This window comes from Microtus pennsylvanicus, chromosome 11 (assembly GCF_037038515.1).
Source record: "Microtus pennsylvanicus isolate mMicPen1 chromosome 11, mMicPen1.hap1, whole genome shotgun sequence".
Taxonomy (NCBI): Eukaryota; Metazoa; Chordata; class Mammalia; order Rodentia; family Cricetidae; genus Microtus; species Microtus pennsylvanicus.
Genome location: NC_134589.1, coordinates 23,778,484 through 23,799,710, shown reverse-complemented (window position 1 = coordinate 23,799,710; position 21,227 = coordinate 23,778,484). Strand labels below are relative to the sequence as shown.

Here is a 21,227-nt window from a genome sequence, read left to right as displayed (position 1 = left end):
ATTTATTTATTATGTATACAATATTCTGTCTGTGTGTATGCCTGCAGGCCAGAAGAGGGCACCAGACCCCATTAAAGACGGTTGTGAGCCACCATGTGGTTGCTGGGAATTGAACTCAGGACCTTTGGAAGAGCAGGCAATGCTCTTAACCTCTGAGCCATCTCTCCAGCCCTCTCTGTAGCTTTTTGAGCCTGTCCTGGCACTAGCTTTTGTAGACCAGGCTTGGCCTCGAACTCACAGAGATCTGCCTGCCTCTGCCTCCCAAGTGCTGGGATTGCTGGGATTAAAGGCGTGCGCCACCACCGCCTGGCTTCTATTTATATATTCTACATAAAATATCTATAATGAAATAAATGAAATGGATAATTTACAAGTATTTTTTTTTTGTTTTTTGCAACATACACATTCTAAATTAATACAGTCAATTAAAATTATTTTCTTGGGGTTGGAGAGATGGCTCAGCGGGTAAGAACTCTGACTGTTCTTCCAGAGAACCCGGGTTCAATTCCCAGCAACCACATGGCAGTTTACCACTGTCTGAATATCCAGTTCCAGGTGATCTGACACCATCACACCAATTCACATAAAATAAAGTTAAATAAATCATATAAAACAAAAAAACCCACATCATCTCATGGGGATTCACAATTATTTAAAAAAAAAACTTTTTTCCTTTAAAAAAATTTATTGTACTGGGTGGTGGTGGCACATGCCCTTAATCCCAGCACTCAGGAGGCAGAGGCGGGCAGATCTCTGTGAGTTCAAGGCCAACCTGCTCTAAAAAGTGAGTTCCAGGACAGCCAGGACTGTTATGCAGAGAAACCCTGCCCCAAAAAACTAAAAAAGAAAAAAGTCCTTTGCAAGCCTAGTGGTGACACATGACTTTGATCCTAGCACTTGGGAGGCTGAGTCAGGTGGATCTCTGAGTTCAAAGCCAGCCTGGTCTACAGAGTGAGTTCTAGGATAGCCAGAGCTACACAGAGAAATTCTGTCTTGAAAAACCAAAATGAGTAAATAAATAAATAAACATAAAAAATCCTTTGCATAACTCAATACTACAGACTTTTCCTTCATTTATTGTTATTTATTTAATTTTTGTTTTTGATGTTTTATTGTGGCTTTACTATTTTATAGGTTCAATTCTGTTGTTTAGGTTTATGATCTATTTTTTCTTGCTTTTGTTTTGAAACAGGGTCTTTCTATATAACCTGACTGCCCTGGAACTTATTACGTAGACCAGGCTAACCTTGAACTCATAAACATCCACTTGCGTCTTTCTGCCTTCCGAGTGCTGGAATTAAAGGCATACACCACCATGCCTGGCTATTATTCATTTTTAATGGTTGTTTTTACTTACATGTGTGATATGTCTGGTAATGTGCATGTGTATACGGGTGCCTGTGGAGGCCACAAGAGGGCATCAGATCCCCTGGAGCTGCAATTTCAGGCAGGTTTGAGCCCCATTGGGTGGTAAGTGATGGGAACTGAACTCAGGTTCTCTGAAGAGCAGCAAATGCTCTTAACCACTGAACCATTTCTACACCCTTTAGGATCTCAGTTTAGAATTATTTTTGTGCATCATGGGAAGTAAAGAGCTAAATTAAAATTTTTGGTATGGGGAGCTGGAGAGATGGCTTAGAGGTTAAGAGCACTGGCTGTTCCTCTAGAGGTCCTGAGTTCAATTCCCAGCAACCACATAATGGTTCACAACCATCTGTAATGAGATCTGGTGCCCTCTTCTGGAGTGCAGACATATATGCAGACAGAACACTGTATACATAATAAATAAATCTTTAAAAAAAATTTTTAAAAACTTTTGGTATGCAAGTATTAAACTGTCACAGTGCCATTCAGTTAAAATGCCCTTCTCGGGCTGGAGAGATGGCTCAGTGGTTAAGAGCATTGCCTGCTCTTCCAAAGGTCCTGAGTTCAATTCCCAGCAACCACGTGGTGGCTCACAACCATCTGTAAAGAGGTCTGGCGCCCTCTTCTGGCCTTCAGGCATACACACAGAATATTGTATACATAATAAATAAATATTAAAAAAAATAAAATAAAATGCCCTTCTCTATCAGGTACTGTGACACATGCCTGCAGTCTTAGCTACTTGGGAGACACAAGAGGATTGGTTGAATTCAAGAACATTCTGGGCAATATAGCAAAACGCTGACTCAAAAGATCCTATCTGTTTATTAAATAGTTTTATCAAAAAAGCTACTGTCTTGCTGGAGAGATGGCTCAGAGGTTAAGAGCACTGTCTGCTCTTCCAGAGGTCCTGAGTTTAATTCCCAGCAACCATATGATGGCTCATAACCATCTTTAATGAGATCTGGTGCCCTCCTCTGTCGTGCAGGCACACATGCAGAAAGGACATTATACATATAATACATACATCTTAAATAAAATAATAAGCATGCGAAAAAAAAAGCTACTGTCTCCAGATATGGTGGCACACACCTTCAATTCCAGCACTCAGGAGGCAGAGGTAGGTAGATTTCTGTGAGTTCGAGGTCAGCCTGGTCTAGAAATCAAGTACCAGGACAGCTAGGGTTGTTACACAGAGAAACCCTGTTTTAAAAAAAAAAAGCCACAGCTACACTGGTGTAGAAACATAAAGTTTTATATTTGGACTCTTAATGCTTTTCCTTGATCAGTACAGATGGTTCCTCGAATTTTTAACTTTGCTGTATACTTGATTACTTGATATAGATTCAATAGAAACTGGACTTTGATATTTGGTAGTTTAGATATAAAGTACATTTTCCAATCCAGATATTTTTAAAATGATAAAAGCATTCATCACGAGTGTGTATGTATGTGTGGATGTTGATACATCAATACCACAGTGCCCACGTGGAGGTCAGAGGACCACTTTTGGAAGTCCCCTCTTTACCATGTGGTCCCTGAGAATTGAACTTGGGTCATCAGACTTGCAGCAAGCATTGTTACCTGTGGAGCTATCTCCCAGGTTTCTTCAAATCAAGGTATTTCATGAGGGCATAAGTCTCTAACCCCAGCAGGGGCAGGAGGGTGGTCACAAGTTTAGGACTAGCTTCGGTTAAGGAGGAGTTTGAGGCTGGCAAAGATTACATATATAGCAAGACCCCAAGGTGCCATTTTGGAAAGCCAAAAATGGACTGGAGAAGTGGTGAGCAGTGCGTCTCTAGCCAAGGACCTGGGTTCGGTTCCCAGCACCTACATTGTGCTTCATAACCACCTAACTCCAGTCCCAGGGGATCCAACGCCCTCCTCTGGCCTCCTTGGGCACGAGTCAACAATGTGTTATGCTTAATTCATGCAGGCAAACACATACACATAATTTAAAAAAAATTCTTAAAAAAACAAAGCAATGCAACAACAAAAACTAGATTTTGTCCAGATGTAATAACATCTTAAGACAAGGGACAGCAGTAAATCGGTTCCTTCTTGTGTGTCTTTTAGTTTTGTGTAGTTGGAGATACTCTTACTATGGTATACTTCAATCTGGCCTTGAACTCTCAGTCCTCCTGAGTATTAGGATTACACATTCACCTTGTGGTGACTTTTATCCTAAATTCAAATTAACTTATACATAAATTTTTATCCTAAATTAACTTATACATAAATTTATCTTCTATGGGCAAGATGGCTAGGCAGTTAAAGGCACCTAATGCTAAGCCTGATGATATGAATTTTGATCCCCGGAACCCATCTGCTGGAAGAAGAGGACCAATTCTCACTAACCTCTACACACACACACACACACACACACACACACACACACACACTGTGTGACACACAGCCCCCATTTTCTCCACACAAATAAAACGCAATAGTTGTGTAAGGAACTTTCAGTGGATCCAACAAACACATAGCCTTATGCGTCTACCTTGTAAGGTCCCAGACAGAATGGCTCCCAAGCTCCTACTACTAGCGTCTGTCCCCCACACTGGTAGCACCTCTTGTCTCCTCCCTGAGGCCTCAGATCTGCCCTGTCCCCTTACAGTCCTACTTCCTCTGAATGGAATTCTGGGGCTGGAGAGAGGTGGCTCAGGGGCTAAGAGCATTTGATGATCTTTCAGAGAATCAAACTACCTATAAGTCCAACTGTGTGAGATCTGCAGGAACCCACACAGTGTAAGGCACACACAGGCATGCGCACGTAAATAATAACAAAACTCTTTATTAAAGAAAGAAATGGAATTCTACATCACTTGGTCTGGCTTCCTTCCAGCCTTCAACATCCCGAGGGATCTACAATGATCTTTCCAAGTGCAGCGATCTGTGTCTCTCCTTGGGACCAGATACAACCTGTAGGGTCTGGACAAACAGGATGGATGGCTCTCAAAACTGGTTTGCAAAACAGCCTCCCGAGGGCTGGTCAATACCACACATTCCTGGGGCTCTGCCTCAGAGATGCAGACTCCGGCGGCTGGCCGAGGAGGGGCCCAAGGAGCCGTGTTTTCCAAAGCAGCTTGTGAGACGTGGAGGCCGGCCGGGTTCCCGCCTTTTAAGAACGGCGAGGCTTTTCTCCACCCTCTCAACCTGCACAACCTGCCCAGGCTCACCGGCGTGGCCTCTTTTCCTGTCCACCCCCACCCCCTTAGCTCTGCGTTCCGTGTTCCCGCCTAGCAGCGTCTTCTGTGTTTGTTCCTTCACCAGGGATGGTTAACCCTTCTTGTACCCATCCCCTGGCAGCAGCTCCTCAGCTTTCCCTCACTTCCACAGAAAGAAGGCCTTCCCTGCCAGCTGTGAGTCACTCACCCTGGCATACTTGTCCCTTGTCATTTCGTATTTGTGTGGCTCTAAAAGGTCAGTCTCCCTGATTGGGTTGCAGCAGACTAAGGGCGGGTCTGGTTTTGTTGTTCCCCAAGCCAGGATCTGCTAGGTGCTTCCATGGTTGGATATGATGTCTCCTGTGCGGTTTTTTTTTTTTTTTTGTAGTTTAAACTGCTCCCTGCCCATGCTACCGTGCCCCCTTCCCCATTTCTTTGCTTTTCACCATTCATACTAAATCTAAATCTTTCTTTTCTTTTCTTTTTCTTTTCTGGTTTTTCGAGACTGTGGCTTTGGAGCCTGTCCTGGAACTAGCTCTGTAGACCAGGCTGGTCTCGAACTCACAGAGATCCTCCTGCCTCTGCCTCCCGAGTGCTGGGATTAAAGGCGTGCGCCACCATTGCCCGGCTCTTTTTCTTTTTTCTTTCTTCGTTTTTGTTTGTTTGTTTGTTTTTGCTTTTGCTTTTTTTTTTTGAGACAATGTTTCTCTGTATAGTCCTCCCTGTCCAGGGACTTGCCATGTAGATCAGGTTGGTATAGAACGCTCAGAGATCCACCAGCCTCTGCCTATAGAGTGCTGGGATTGAAGGCGTGCACCCCCACAGCCGGCTTTTCAAGCGAAAAGTTGAGGCTGCACTTCCTCTGGGTAGACCCCTTATCAACTCGTGTCTTGTTTGTTTTTCTTTTTCTTTTTTTAAGATGTGTTGTCCAGCTCAGCTGGACGTGCTATCCAGTCCAGCCACTGGCTTCCTCGTTCTTTTTTTTTTTTTTTAAATATTTATTATGTATACAATATTCTTTCTGTCTGCATGTATGCTTGCAGGCCAGAAGAGGGCACCCGACCTCATTACAGATGGTTGTGAGCCACCATGTGGTTGCTGGGAATTGAACTCAGGACCTTTGGAAGAACAGACAATGCTCTTAACCGCTGAGCCATCTCTCCAGCCCTTGTTTGTTTTTCTTAACTGTCACCCACAGGAAGCTGGGATGTGACCCGCTGTCTTTGATCCCGGTCTCTCAGCCCCTCTTTCTGATCCCCGGATGTTTGCTGAGGGGCTGACCCAGAAAGCTGAAGTTACTGTTCGAACAGGAATCTCTTGCACTGGCTCACAACAGTAGCCAGAGCACCGTGGCCCCTCCCACCAGGCCACTTAGCCACTCTTAGATTTGAAACTGGGCAAGTGAGACCCTAGCCTTGGCTCGGAAGGGAGGGTGTACTTTGGGTCTCTCAGAGGGGCCAGGGCAACAGCCTGGGTAGCTAGACTATAGCTGGAGGTCAAAGGGCAGAGCATCTCTTCAGGCTTCCCTCTTAAGCAGAGTGCCCTTTGTCCTGGCTGGGGGTGGGGGGATGGGGGTGAGCAGAAGACGGCCCCTTAGCTTGACCAATGAACTGACCCTCATCGAGGGACAAGTAGAAGTGGGCGGGACCATTTCTTATCTAACCAACAGTCACCAGACTAGATTTTTCTCTTTCCAGCCTGTTCTTTTTGACTCTTCCCTGTCTCTCCCTAGGCACCTGCTCTCTCCTGGCACCTGCTGCCCAGTAGGAAGGGCGAGAACAATCCCAGGCGGTGCATTTGTGAGGAGTCTCCACCCCTCCTCTAGCGCTTCCTTCTCCAGGGCGCCTCTTAGGCCCCGCCCTCACCTGCCCAAGATAATTTTAGTTTCCCTGAGCCTGGAATCTGGATACGCAAGGTTCTCTCCATATTCTCCCGCCTCACCATCCAAAGGCGTGATACCCTCCAACCACCAGTAGAGAAGAGAGAGTGGATTTGAAATCAAATCCAATCGCTTGGGATCCCTAGACAGAGCCTCACTTTTGCGCCCGGTGTCCGGCTCCTTCTACTGGAGTTCCTCCAGGTAAGGCGACTGAGATCGGTCTCAGACAATTTACTCCTACCCCCAGCCTCACCGGGGCCTCAGGTTGTGCCCGCCTCGGGCTGATCTGGCCCGCTGCCCAGGTAGATGGCACGGAGGCTGCCAGCCCCCCCCCCACCCCCCATGTCCTCGCTTGGTGAGGTCAGGCTACAGGCGCGCGCGCGCGTCGGGGGGGGGGGTGGTGGTGGTGGTGGTTAAGGCCTGGAGTCTTTTCCCTAAACCGGTGGCCTCAGGCAGGTGTGCGGACTTTCAAGGTCTGGGTAAGAACCGAAGCAGGAACTTCATCTTTGTGGTGGGCTGCAGGTTAGGGCTGGGTCCCTAAGGAAAGATTCCATCTCCTGATGCTCGCTAGCGTCTTCACTGTGCTGTTTTGTTTGTTTGTTGCTCAGCAACTCGAATCCTTCACCTTCCTCATCTTGCCCCCCCCAAGATCTCCCTTGTTTTCATTTTGTGCCCCTCACACTCCCTCCTTCTCACCCAGGGAATTCGTAGGGTCTCAATCACCTCCGGAAAGCTGGACTTTCCGGCTAAAACTAGTTCTTTCTACTCAGGATCAACTAGTTGGGGGATGGGGTGGGGGAATCGGAGGTGGCCCTTCACCACCTTGCTGAGCTCAGTTTCCTACAATCTGGGGTTCCCATTTGGAGGGAGTAAAGGAGAGGGACTCCCGCAAAGGGTGGAACTCCGCCTCTCCACGTCGTCGTTTTGCCACCTCGGATGTGGAAGCCCGGCGGGCTGAGGAGCCCTGGCTGCGGATGCTAGTGGACAAAGACGGGAGGCGCCGGTGCTGTGCGAAGGGGCTGCAGGGCAGGGGCAGGAGGAAAGTGTGTGGCGTGGCGTGTGGGCCTGCCTTGAGGCTGACGCTGGGGAGAGACCTAGGCAGGAGGGGACAGAGTGCACCTGAGGACCAGATGGTGGTATTTTCAGCTTTTTTTGCTTTTGCCTCCCAAGAATGCAACGCCTCCTGGTTGCTAGCTTGGACTCTGCTCTCCCTCGTGTGTGTGTGTGTGTGTGTGTGTGTGTGTGTGTGTGTGTGTGTGTGTGTGTTGTGTACCTCCCCAAAGGCAAAATAATGATTAACTAACTCTACAGGGAACTCGAGCATTCTTCCCAAATTAAACATTAAAAGAGTTGTCCCGCCCCCCTTTATTCCATTGGATGTTTTTTCTTGAGCGGAGTGGGCGGAGCATCAACTTCGGGTCAACTAAGGGTTTCCTACCTCCTCATCTGGTCCCAGCACCCCTAAAGGTTAAGCCCCATCTTCCTTCTCTAAGTCCTGAGGGGATGTTGGCTTGGTTGTACTGGACCGGAACCGGACAGACCTCAGGCTGCCCGGGCTACTAGCTCACCAAGCCCTCCCCTAAACCTGGGAAGAGTGGATGGTGGTGGCCTTGTTTGCTGTTGGCTCCAAACGTTTAGGCCTTGCCACTTGCCTTGGGGTTTGCTAGGTGGGGCAAGATTCAGGAAGTAAACAAGGCAGCTGGGAGGGTAGGAGGGAGGGTGGGGCAGGAGCTGCTGGGGCTGGAGAGCCAAGGCTGGAGTGGCCTGGTTGGGAGGACTAGTTCGTTGGGGGACCAACTCCTCCAACCGAAGCTTGGCTTAGGCCCTAGTTTGAATGCTTCTCTTGGGCAGGGGCTGCTGGGCCCGCAGCAGGCTCTGCTGCCCCATCTTATCTTTTGGGTACCTGACTGCTTCTAGCCTTCTCCAGCTGAAGGGTGGGGTGGAGGGATCTGGAAGCTCACCCTAGCGCAGTCTGCACCTGGGCTTCTGACATTAGACCGTAATCTGACTTGAATCTACTACCTCTCCTTTCAAACACCTGTCCAGCTGAGTGTTGTTTTCTCACCTTGAGGGAGGGGCACCCCGGCAGAGACACCCCCCCATCTTTCCCTGAAATGAAGGTCAAATGGGTGAGAGTGGGTGCCCGGTATTGATGCCCCCTTGCTTGGTGTCTTGAGGATGCTAAGTGTCAGGTGTGCCTTGCTTGTTCTGCTTGGCTCTTCTGGGAGTGTTTTGCTCTGTTGGTCTGGCTGCCTGTCTTCTTGGGTGTTTTTTTTTTTTTTTTGTTTGTTTGTTTGGTTGGTTTTGTTTTTTTTTTTTTTTGAGACAGGGTTTCTCTGTAGCTTTGGAGCCTGTCCTGGAACTAGCTCTTGTAGACCAAGCTGGCTTCGAACTCACAAAGATCGGCCTGCCTCTGCCTCCTGAGTGGAGTGCTGGGATTAAGGCATGCACCACCACCGTCTGGCCCTCTTGGGTATTTTAACTCCTCTTTGGCCCCTCAGTCAGTACATCCCAGAGACCTTCTTCCACAGAGCAATACATAGGAGTCCCCAAGGCCAGATGCATCGCCTACATCCTCAGGGTACTTAACAGCAAAGAGAGTTGTAGGTTCCAGACACAGGCTCGGCAGACCTGGATGCTACTTGCACACCACCGGGAGGTGGGCTCCAATCCTGATAGGCTCCTGGATCTAGGCCGGGCATTTCCTCCCACCTCTCTGGGTTATAGGCAGGGTGATGTTTTGGTACTAAGGTGGACAGAAGACAATTAGTCCCACCTGGGCTGGACACTGGCCAAGGGTGGGGAGGGTGATGTCAGAGGAGCCTCAGGCTGCTCCTCCCCACATCTTCGTCTTTCTCCAGTCCTTGCTCCCAGGTTACCTGTAGGTTGGGGAGTCAGGGACTGAGGGCAGAGGCAGGTTGTTTGTGTTCCTCCTCAGCCAGGAAGTCCTATGGATGAGTCAAAGTTGAATGGAGAGCCTGGGGCATAGCTGTCCCGCCCCGCCCTGACTCACCTGTCCCCCAGATTCCTTCATGCCCTTGCTGAAGGGTCAAGTGTTTTGTCCTATCCCGGTGACTGTTCTGGGCAGTCTCACAGTTCTGGTGCATGGTCTGAAGAACATGCAGGGTGCTAGGATTGGTATTTTGTTTGGGTCCTGCCGGGTTCAGCATCATGGGGTCTTCTGGTTGCTGCAGAGAAGGGCTGGGACCCTTCCCCCTTGTCTTTGCCTGGTCTCGCCTGTCCCTACTTGTCCTGGCTTCCTTGCACCCGTGGGCGCTAAGGCATAGGTGAGACTCTGGTGTGTGCCAGGTGCTTTTAGACCAGAGCTGGGATAAGACAGGTGCACAATAATGGGGCAGAGTTCCCAGCACCAGGCTGAGTGTGGCAAGACCAAGAGGTCTTCTCATACAGAGGAGATAGCTTTAGCATCGAGGCTTCGGGGAAAAGTTGGGTAGGATGAGAGGGTCTGGGAAGGCCCACAGAGTTTGGAGTTGCTGGGGTAAAAGCCCCTCCAGGGGAGGCCTTCTGTCCCCCCTCTCAACCTGAGCACACAGGTCCTGCCCTCCTGATTCCTGTCCTTCCTCACCGTCTCTCTGTGTCACTCATCACTCCGCCAGGTGTTACCACAACAGGCTTGGCAACTGCTTCTGGCAACAAAGTGCTAGAAAAATCTGGGGCAGAGCCCAGTGCAATGAGCAACCTTTGCCCTGACCCTGTGGCTGCAGCTAGGGGCATGTGGCATGGAGCCTACCTGATCTTTCTCCTGAGCTGCTTTCGCTGGAGGAGGGACACTGGCATCGGAATCCCAAGCACCAGGCTGACTTCTTCTGGGCATATGCATGCTTCCTTCCCAGGATCCCAGTGTCCCTTTTAAAGTGGGCATGTCCTGTGGGGCTCTGAGGGCCCTGAGAAGGCTGCGGTTTGAAGGGATCGGTGACAGCACATGGCGTCAGCAGGTCTACCTTGCCTTCACAGGTGCCATGGAACTGGACCTGAGCCCACCTCATCTCAGCAGCTCCCCAGAAGATGTGTGCCCAGCTCCTGGGACGCCACCTGAGACTCCTCCGCCCCCGGATAACCCTCCACCAGGGGATGTGAAGCGGTCCCAGCCTCTGCCCATCCCAAGCAGCAGGTAGGATAGAGCAGTGAGCTGCACTGGTAGGGAGGGCCGGGGACAGGGAGGTGAGCCAGCACTGGCTAACGCACAGGGGCTTCCATCCCTCAACTCTGCCACAGGAAACTTCGAGAAGAGGAGCTCCAGGCGACCTCTTTACCCTCCATCCCCAACCCCTTCCCCGAGCTCTGCAGCCCGCCTTCACAGAAACCTATTCTTGGGGGTTCCTCCGGTGCAAGGGGGTTGCTTCCTCGAGATTCCGATCGCCTCCACGTGAGTCGTTTGGGGAAAAGGGAGAAGCAGGGACAGAGTTGCCCCAGCCCTGGCCAGATGTGCTGGTGTCTCTTTGGTGTCGGTGGGGTATCTTGGTTCCTGAAAATAGTACAAGTCAGAGAGTAGACCCCCACCCGGCATTACCCCAAGTCACTTGCGGTTCCCGGGGTGCAGGTGGTGAAGGTGTACAGTGAAGACGGGGCCTGCCGGTCTGTGGAGGTGGCAGCAGAAGCCACAGCTCGCCATGTGTGTGAAATGCTGGTCCAGCGAGCGCATGCCCTGAGCGATGAGAGCTGGGGCCTGGTGGAGTGCCACCCCTACTTAGCACTGGGTGAGTTGGGGCACAAGGGGCCGTGGGGCAGTTTCTTGGACAAGACGGGTGGCTCATCTATGAAGCTTGGTTAATCTCTACCAACCCCTGCCTTGTCACCCTTGGTCTCAGAGCGGGGTGTGGAGGACCATGAGTTCGTGGTGGAAGTGCAGGAGGCCTGGCCTGTTGGTGGAGATAGTCGCTTTGTCTTCCGCAAAAACTTCGCCAAGTATGAACTGTTCAAGAGCCCCCCAGTGAGTGAGAATGAACCTGTGTGTGCACACTTACACATACCCTCGGCATCCCCAGCCTGAATTCTTGACCTTTGATCCCTGACTCCTTTCTTTCCCAGCATACCCTGTTCCCAGAAAAGATGGTCTCCAGCTGTCTGGATGCACAAACAGGCATATCCCATGAAGACCTCATCCAGGTGAGGTCTTCACCATAGATCCACGATCCCCCCCCCTCCCCCAGAGTCATCCAGTGTTTCTATCCGCTGCTGCCATGTGTTCTGATCGCCGTGGTGACCTTGCCGGTGAACTGGTGGCAGTCAGTGCTGGTGCTGCACCTCCTCCGGAGGCCTGAGAGGAGGCGAGCCTTTCACCACCTGTTCACATCTGTCCCCAGAACTTCCTGAACGCCGGCAGCTTCCCCGAGATCCAGGGCTTCCTGCAGCTTCGGGGCTCAGGCCGGGGATCAGGCCGAAAGCTTTGGAAACGATTTTTCTGCTTTCTGCGCCGTTCCGGCCTCTATTACTCCACCAAGGGCACCTCCAAGGTGAGCTCTGGAGGGTCAGCACTAGTCTGTCATGTCCTTCTTCCTCACTGGTACTCCGAGGCCCTTCCACCCTTGGGCTGGCTGTCTTCAGGCCATGCCTGGCATCTATCCACCCCAACCCCTGTTTGGCTCACCTACACTAGGTAGGAATGGAGGTAGAAAAGACAGGGAACTTGGATTTGCCTCTGCTGTGTGTGTGTGAATGTCAGTCAGTCTCAGGTGGACTTCCTCGGGAGCTGTCTACCTTGTTTTTGAAGACAGGGTCCTTACTAGGACCTAGGACTTGCAGATTAGTTTAGGCTGACTGGCAGGAGAGCCCCAAGAACTTCCTGTCCCCACACTGGGATTAGGGTGTCGCATTACATCGAGCCCTTTAGGTGGGAGCTGGGATTAAACTCAGGCCCTCCTGCTTGTACAGCCATCTCTTTACCAGCTGAGCTATCTCCTCGGCCCTCCGCCTTCATCCACTATGCATGATGGGTATTTCCCTGCCTCTCCCTGGTCCTAAAATCTCCTTACCTGGTGGGACGCTAACGCGGAGATAGAACCTACGTGTACCAAGTCCTACTTTCTCACGATGCCCAGGACCCGAGGCACCTGCAGTACGTGGCCGATGTGAACGAGTCTAATGCGTATGTGGTGACCCAGGGCCGCAAGCTCTATGGGATGCCTACAGACTTCGGCTTCTGTGTCAAGGTGAGGGCTTTAGCCTGGCCTGGTCCGGTCTGGGGGAAGGACCCAAGGACTGTCCAAATGCGCAGGCAGAATAGGCCGGGTTCCTCAAGATGGGACAGTCCTTGGGTCCTTCGCTGCCCCCGTGGCAGCTGGGCACAGGATCAGACAGGGGACAGTCCATTTCCTCTCCCCCAGCCCAACAAGCTTCGAAATGGCCACAAGGGGCTCCACATCTTCTGCAGTGAGGATGAGCAGAGCAGAACCTGCTGGCTGACTGCCTTCCGTCTCTTCAAGGTAAGACCTGAACGATGGGGGGGGGGGGGAGCTAGCCTTGCCTGAGGGAGGTGGCATAGCTCTGCCTTCAGGAAGTCTTCCCAGTAAGAGGTCACCATGTGGGGGCGGGGGAGCCTTCTGAGAATACCTGTCAGGAAGGGTTCAGCCCTGTGCTCTGGAGAAATCTGGCCTGAGGGGTGTCACAGTCCATCTCCGCTCTCTTGACCTCAGAACTCCTTTTCCTTCCCTTGCCTCCAGTATGGGGTGCAGTTATATAAGAATTATCAGCAAACTCAATCTCGTCACCTGCGCCTATCCTTTTTGGGGTCTCCGCCTTTGGTGAGTATACTCAGGGGTATTAGGGAAGGTAGGGATACAGGCTCAGGGCAGCTCTTCTGACCCCTTCCCTCCTCCTCCTTCTGTTCTCTTCCCAGAGAAGCATTTCGGATAATACCCTAGTGGCCATGGACTTCTCTGGCCATGCTGGGCGTGTCATTGAGAACCCCCGAGAAGCTTTGAATGCCGCCATGGAGGAGGCCCAGGCTTGGAGGGTAAGGACATCTTGTATGCGTGCACATGTGTGTGTGTGTGTGTGTGTCTGCTGCACCAGTGCCCAAGGAGCTTTTGTGGAATGGGAGGGAAGAAGAAGGGTTGGGGAGGTGGTGAATGCCAATGATACCCAATGCCAATGGGATCTCATGCCCCCCACTGTAGAAGAAGACAAACCACCGCCTCAGCCTGCCCACCCCATGCTCTGGGTCAAGTCTCAGCACAGGTGGGTGGTGGTCTAGGGTTCCTAGGGTGGGCTGCGGTGCTGTTCTGAGCCATCTTGGCTGGGGTCGGGCATGCCTTCCTGGAATGACCAGCATCTCTTCTCCTGACCCCAGCCATCCACCGCACCCAGCCTTGGTTCCATGGACGCATTTCCCGGGAGGAAAGCCAGCGGCTAATTGGACAGCAGGGCCTGGTGGATGGGTAAGGGGCTGGACTGGGTGGAGTAATAGACCTGGGGACCAGCGAGACCTAGGGCGGGGACAACCAGGACTCTCTGGTAATCTGGTTTTCTCTCCCCGAAGTGTGTTTCTGGTCCGGGAGAGCCAGCGCAACCCCCAAGGCTTTGTCCTGTCCTTGTGCCACCTGCAGAAAGTCAAGCATTATCTCATTCTACCAGTGAGTAATGCCCCCCACTCCTACTTTGGGTTCTTGTAGCCAGGGGGTCCGTGACTTGAAGCCCTATTATGCTCCTCCTTTTTCCCTGTACAAGAAACGGGGGCCGATTGCTGGCCCCGTGGGCTACTCCTCCACCCGGGACCGTTCTCTGACCTGCCCTCTGGCCACACCACAGAGTGAAGATGAGGGCTGCCTCTACTTCAGCATGGATGACGGCCAGACCCGGTTCACAGATCTGCTGCAGCTGGTGGAGTTCCACCAGCTGAACCGAGGCATCCTGCCCTGCGTGCTGCGCCACTGCTGCGCTCGTGTGGCCCTCTGAGACCTTTACCTCCCTCAGATGACAAACATCCCCTAACCCTGTCCATCCCTGACTTCTGTCCCTAAGGGAGGCATCTGTGGTCCTCTCCCCAGGAGCTCCTGAGGCACTATTCTAGTCAGGGGCATTATGAGAGAATAGGGGCAGCCCAGGTGGCCTCATGCCCCACACTCTGTACAGACTAAGAGGCCAGTTGATCTGCTCTGTTTTATACTAGTGACAATAAAGATTATTTTTTGATACACCCCATGAGTTCTGTCTGGCAAGAGCTGACAACAAGAAGACCAGCAGAGTGAAGGTGTTGGTGAACCAGAATACACCCTGAGCACAAAAATGGTGTCAGTTGCCTGGGAGCTTGCACATCCTAGCAAGTACCTGGCAGGCACTCAGTGCTGGTTAAATGGATGAGTGGACAGTGGGCAACTAGAGACTGCTTTTCTTTTATTCTTTTTTAAAAAAATATTTTAAAATTATATGTTATGTCTGTGTGTATTTGAGTATGTGCATGTGTGAGTGCAAGTACTCAAGGAAGCCAGAAGGGGGCGCTGGATTCCTTGGAACTGTATCTACAGGCAGCCAAAAGCTGTCTGATGCAGATGTTGGGAGCCAAACTCAGGTCTTCGGCAAGAGCAGTACATGCCTTTAACTAAGGAGCCATCTCTTCAGCCCCAAGGGACTGGACTTTTCTGAAGGAACTCAGATCTCTCAGAGCCTGGGAACTGGAGACGAGCCAGATACAGTGGTACATGCCTGGAATCTCAGCACCTGGGTAGTAGCAGTAGGAATAATATTTTAGGGCCAGCCTGGGCTACATGAGACCCTATCTCCCCATCTTCCCTCTCCCCATAAACAAAAACAAGATGAGTCTACAGCAAGTCTTGGACCAGTGGGTGGACAGTGACCCCTGACAGACTGACAGACGTCACAGCAGAGAAAATGGTCTCACTTCTCACAGGCCTGTGTTTCACCAGCTTCTCCCTCTTTTCCTGGCCCGGATCTGCTTTCTGTCCTTACAGTGCCTCTGACCCAGAAAGCCAGACAGGGAGTGCATATACAGTCGCCCTGCCTCCCTCCCCTGCCAGTCTGTCCACCCTATCCAGCCCAGAGTGACTTTTCTAAAGTGCAGACCTGAAGCCAGGCTGCATTTCCCCCAAGAGTTTCATGCCTTCATCTAACCCAGCCAATAGGAGCTTTGTGATAAATGTATCCAACGACAACACCCGGACCTCCTGCTCCAGTCGCAGAGACTCATCTTTTAGGATGTGAACCCCAAGAAGACATTATTTTGCCGAAAGTCAAACTTGATTCTGGTTCTGTGGGTTTAATAACTAGTTTACCCGAAATATGAGGGCTAGAGGAACGCCTGAATTGACAGATGGACTGGGAAAGTACAGAAGGGATGGCTCAGTTTCTGCTTCAGCAACAACAGAGATGACAAGAACAGCAAAGATGGGGACTGTCCAGACTGTAAGAAAGTTAGATGTGGTAACCAAATGGTTCAAATCCAAACTCACCGTAAAAGTCCGTCCATGAGCACTTGGGGGGTCATTTTAACTCTCATGATATTAAGGAATATACCTAATTTTTAGAAAAAAATTTAAGGTATGGTAATGGCATGGTAGTTCTTCATTCCACCCCACCCCTTGAAAAGACTTATTCTAGCTGGGTGAGACGGCAAAGTCCCAGCACTGTTCTGGCAAGTTCCGGGCAAGCCTGAGCTACATGATGAGACAAATACACCAACATCTCAGTGGGAGGGAGACTCATTTGAAGTAAATCCTTTTTTAAATTTTTTTAAAATATATTTATTATGCATACAATGTTCTGTCTGCGTAAATACGTGCAGGCCAGAAGAGGGCACCAGATCTCATTACAGATGGTTGTGAGCCACCATGTGGTTGCTAGGAATTGAACCTGGAACCTCTGGAAGAGCAGCAGGTGCTCTTAACCTCTGAGTCATCTCTCCAGTCCTCATTTGAAGTATTTCAGGTGAGATGACGTGATGTCTTGGTTTTCCCAGGACTCTCATTGTATATTGGCTAGGCTGAAATTTGCTATGTAAACCAGGCTGGCTAGCCTGGAACTCACAGAGATCCACCTGCCTCTGGCAGACCCCCATCCCCCATCCTTGTTTTAGTTAGGGTTTCTGTTGCTTTAAAGAGACACCATGACCATAGCAGCTCTTTTAAAGAAGATTTAATTGAGGTGGTGGCTTACAGTTTCAGAGGTTTGGTCCATTATCACCATGGTGGGGAGCAAGGCAGTGTGCTGGCAGACATGGTGGAGGAGTAGCTGAGAGTCCTACATTGTTTGTTTGTTTTTGTTGTTTTTTTTGAGACAGGTTTCTCGGTAGCTATTGAAACCAGTCCTGGAACTAGCTCTGTAGACCAGACTGGCCTAGAACTCACTGAGATCTGTCTGCCTCTGCCTCTCAAGTGCTGGGATTAAAGGCGTGCAAGAGTCCTACATCTTGCAGGCAACAGGAAGTCGACTGAGACACTGGGTGGTATCCTGAGTAGAGGAAACCTGAAAGCCCGCCCCCACAGGGACACACTTCCTCCAACAAGGCCACACCCACTCCAACAAAGCCACACCTCCTATAGTGCCACTCCCCATGAGACTATGGGGGCCAAATTACATTTAAACTACCACAGTCCCCACACTCCAGTGCTGAGAGTAGAAGCATGTGTCACCATGTCCAGCCTGGCTTCATTTTTCAAAAGATCCGGATTTGTTGATGCCCTCACTACTTCTGCATATGCTTGAAAAATCTCACAACTTTTTAAAAATAGAGAACCTTTCTAAAGCACTGAGACCGGCTGAGCGCTAGGTAAGGAAACAGCTGCTTTGCCAGCCACACTACGGTCCTTGTTCAACTCGTAGCTCTCCCGGGAACCGGGAGGGCAGGCTCTAGGGCAGCTGGGATGTCTAACTGGCCCTGGGTGCCAGGTCTGGGCACATTCTGCCCCCCCCCCAGCTGGCCTTCGGGTAGAAATCCTAAGCTTCAGAACAGGCCTTTCTAAAGGCACTCTGTAGGGCCTGTCTCTGCAGTCAGGTTTGGCCTGAGGTGACCTCAAAGGTCCAACCACTTCAAGGAGCACTTGGGCCAAGTTCATCAGCATCGGTGGCCAACTGGGTCAAAGACAACCCACGCTTGCCTGATGCCAAGCTAGGGAGCTTGGAGCTAGGTCTGACAAAGAGAGACAAAGAGACCCCTTGCACACTCCAGACTGTTGCCTGCTGGGACCTCCCCCACAGAGCTCACCGTGGCCTCGATACAAGGACTGCCGATCTCATTGCTGTTCTGCAGGTCTTGAGGCAACATCAGTGCCCTCCACAGCTGGACACCTGCCATGGTCCCCAGAACTAGCCTGTGTTCTGGCTGCTCCTCAAGTTTGGAACTGGGAGTGTACTGCCCATGGATGCCCAGTGCCACTCCTGAGGTATTCATGCCAAGATCCCAGGAAAGGGGCCAAGATGAGTCACCTTTTAAGCAAGTCTGAGGAGTTAGGCCGCCCCCAAGATAACCCAGCGTCTCCTTAGCCCCTGAGGTACTAGAAAGGGGATTACACCCCTTCTATGTCAACCAGCCAATCGGAATCTCAGAGACCGATATGCCTTCCATTTTACACACAGAAAACTGAGTCTCAGAGCATGTGACCCACCTGGGGTCACAGAGAAAGTTGGAAACAACCAGCCCAGGCTGCAGGTGATGGACACCATCCTTTCCAGCCCTGGAGGAGGAGCTGGATGGGCCAAGGGCTAGAAGGTGGCGGCTACTACCTGGTGGGAGGAGAGAGCTGACTCCTGCAAGCTGTCCTCTGACCTCCATTGCTACACGCGCACCATGACATGTGACCTTCCCTCTAAGTAAATACATGTTAAAAAAAATTGTTCTGAGGGCTTTCAAAGTGGCCCAGCGGGTAAAGGCATTTGTGGCTAAGCCTGACATCCCGACCAGTCACCAGGACCCACATGGTAGAAGAACAAACTGTGGCAAATTGTTCTCTGACCGTCTCTCTCTGTCTCTCTCTCTGTCTCTGTCTGTCTCTCTCTCTCTCTCACACACACACCACACACCATACACACACACAATGTCATGAGCACACAGCCCACATACATGCACACTAATATACTTATAAAAATTATAATAAATGAATATAATTAAACCATCCTCTCATATAAATGATTATGTGTATATGCTTATATATATATGAGATATGTATATGTATGCATACATTTGTGAGTGTACACATACATATATGAGAGAGAATATCAGTCTTACAGTCCAGACTAAACTTGCTGTCTTCCTGCTTTCCTCTTGAGCCTCCCTTTGGGACCAGCATATGTATATTTCACTAAGACATCAGTGGTGGAAATCGGCCTTGTGACTGCAGGGAAAGCTGAGTGGGAGTGGGATGCGTTGCATGCACAGCACGCATGCGTCATAACGGAGGGCTTCTGCACTCTTTAACCCGCCCATCTCTAAGGCGTGAGTCACGCCCTCCAGCCCACAGTAGAACCCCCTCATTCCTTCTCGGTACCTGCCCCCTTTTTTTCACAGGATTCCAGCACGTTCAGCCCTCGCCAACTCTTACCTACCTGGTTCTCCTACTGCCATCAGAGCGCATACAGGTTCCACAGCTTTGGCTTCCCTGCTCCTAAACCGTGGAGTCACCCAAGCCAACATATCTACCGGGATTTTTCTGGGGCTAGGGGAGATGAAGGGACCTGGAGTGGGTTTAGACCTGGAGTGGGTTTAGAGAGTAAGAAGAGGTCCCCGACTGGTGAGACCAGGTTGAGGTTGGAGAGCAAGCGCGGTGTCCCATCCACACAGGTGTGTTCAAGTTGATCCGGTGCTCCTGGCTACCCTCCTGCTGCCAACACAGCCTCACGATGGCACGATGATGATAATGCTGACAGCCTGACGCTCTTTGAACGTTGCGTGGCGAGGACCCAAACACGTCCGGTCGGTCCCCGACCCTCCTTAGAGTCTGGAGTGACATCACAGTCTTGACTCCAACCCTGTGCAGCCCTAAGGCCAGCTGGTGCGCGCAGCGACCTGGTGTTGATGCTCTGCGGGTCTCTGCTAGTTCCCGAGCTGTTCCAGCGGCGTTACTGCAGTGCCACCCAGTGGCCATTCTGGAAACTGTGGGCGGCGCCTCCGAGGCTCCCCGATTGACTCGCGCACTTCCCCTGCCCCTCCCCCGTTTCCTAGCTGCGCTCGGGGGCTCGAGGTGCTCCTACCTCTCTGCAGTGCCCGGAAGGGCGGGGCGCGGAGCACTAGCGGCGCTGGGCTGTGACCCCGGTGGTTTCACTTCTGGATCCCGTTCCGCTGGGGTTGGGAGTGGAAGACCTGGGTGGGGGCGGCAAGGGCGGTACCTGCCGGCGGGCGGGGTCTGGCGCTTGGGACCCCTGGGGTGTCACGCGACCCACGCCTTCCTGCGCTCTCCTCCGCCCTTAGGCTCCACTCCACTGTCCTTAGATCTGTTGCGTGTCCGCAGCGACCGCCGCCCCTTCGGGGCTGCAAGACCCCCAAGAGGCGCCGGGCGGCGTGGGCGGCAGGAGGGGAGAGCTGTGAAGCCGCAGGCCCTGGGTTAAGCTGCTGGCTGCTGGGACGCCGGGCTGTTTCTCAGAAATGTAGCTGGCCCTTCCCTCACCCCCTGAGCTCCCACCTCGCGCCTCCCCCCCACCCCCCTTCTCCACCCCGTGTTACCGCGTTGTCTCTTCCAGATTCCCGGACTGGGGAATCTGTGACCACCCTGAGAAGGGGTTTAGAGCACTCTAGCACTCACATCCAGAGTTTGTACGGTTCTACAGGGGAAGAGGCAGGAGCCTGGTGCCTCTCTGTCCCTTACTTCTTTGGCCCAGACATTTTGGGAGAATCCCAGGCTACACCCCTTAACCTCCTGCACCTTCCTCCGCCCCCCTAGGTGAAGAGGAGGGAAGGGAATGGGATTCCCCAGCCCTGCGTTTGCTACTGTTAAAGGACAGGCCTGGCGTCTACTAGACAATGGGGTTGAAGTTGAGCTCAGACTCCAGGGAAAACTAAGATCCAGAAAGGACTCGCTGGAGATCACCCAGACAATCGCAAGGCTGAGACGGAGACCAGACCATGCACAAAGTTGTCCTGAGTTTTGCTCAGCTTTTCCCCCAACACACACAGGAACTCCGCCAGAAAGGCTGAGAGTGTAATTCCAGTGGGGGTGGGAGGGGACTTGAGTTGGTGGTGGGACCAACTTGGGGTGGGGGAGGTCGTACCTGCCCCCCTGGTTCCCAGGTTCCCATCCACCAGCCTCCCCCAGGGCTGTGGTTTATTTGACTAGGCTGCTCTTCTGGGCCAGGGGGCAGAGGGGAGGGGGAGTTGATGGGGGGAAAAATTCTGGGGCTTCCTGCCCCCTCACTCCTGGGTAGGGGATGGTGGGGGCAGCGGGTTACATCACTCCCTAACCTCCATTCTTTCCACTGCTGATCTTTTTCCTTGTGTATGTACTTATTATATATGTGGGGGGGCTCTGTTATTTGGGGGACAAGGAGGCAGCTGCACACTTCACAGGTCAAGACAGAGTTAAAAACAAAACCGCAGCAAACTCAACACCCGTGTCCTTCAGGGACTTTCCATGACACCTTCCTTCCTCCTTTCCCCCAAGCCAAGGACTACCTCCCTAGAGGGCCTCCCCAGCCCAGGTGCAGTGGCTTTTGGCTTTTATGCAAACAACCGTCTGCCTGGGAATGCTCCAGGGGCAGAATTTATGGCCTGGGTAGGACATCCCACTTCACTATCTCCCTCAGGCCATTCCTGGTAGTCTGGAACTCTGGTGTCTAATGCCCCAGGATCTTAAGGATGGATTCAGAGGGAAGGGAACTTGGTCCTTTGCCTTGCTACCCTCAGGTGGCAGTTG

The 21,227-nt window shown here is 51.6% G+C and overlaps 1 protein-coding gene across 3 annotated transcripts; it reads left to right on the top strand.

The window, feature by feature from the left end:
- Positions 1–6,411: 6,411 nt before the first annotated feature.
- Positions 6,412–14,569, top strand: Grb7 (growth factor receptor bound protein 7). 3 transcript variants are annotated; one of them, XM_075942245.1, is made up of 16 exons: positions 6,412–6,615; positions 10,390–10,546; positions 10,651–10,801; positions 10,976–11,132; positions 11,244–11,365; positions 11,464–11,541; positions 11,739–11,888; positions 12,474–12,584; positions 12,759–12,857; positions 13,095–13,175; positions 13,271–13,387; positions 13,551–13,611; positions 13,724–13,811; positions 13,913–14,006; positions 14,182–14,328; positions 14,365–14,569. In XM_075942245.1, exons 2-15 carry the CDS (start codon positions 10,395–10,397, stop codon positions 14,326–14,328), a joined length of 1,608 nt encoding a protein of 535 aa, XP_075798360.1. In that variant the 5' UTR covers positions 6,412–6,615; positions 10,390–10,394; the 3' UTR covers positions 14,365–14,569. The 3 variants fall into 3 exon arrangements, with proteins under 3 accessions (XP_075798360.1, XP_075798358.1, XP_075798359.1); XM_075942243.1 differs by having other exon boundaries at positions 6,478–6,615; positions 14,101–14,328; XM_075942244.1 differs by lacking the exon at positions 6,412–6,615 and adding an exon at positions 6,829–6,893 and having other exon boundaries at positions 14,101–14,328.
- The last annotated feature ends 6,658 nt before the right edge of the window (positions 14,570–21,227 follow it).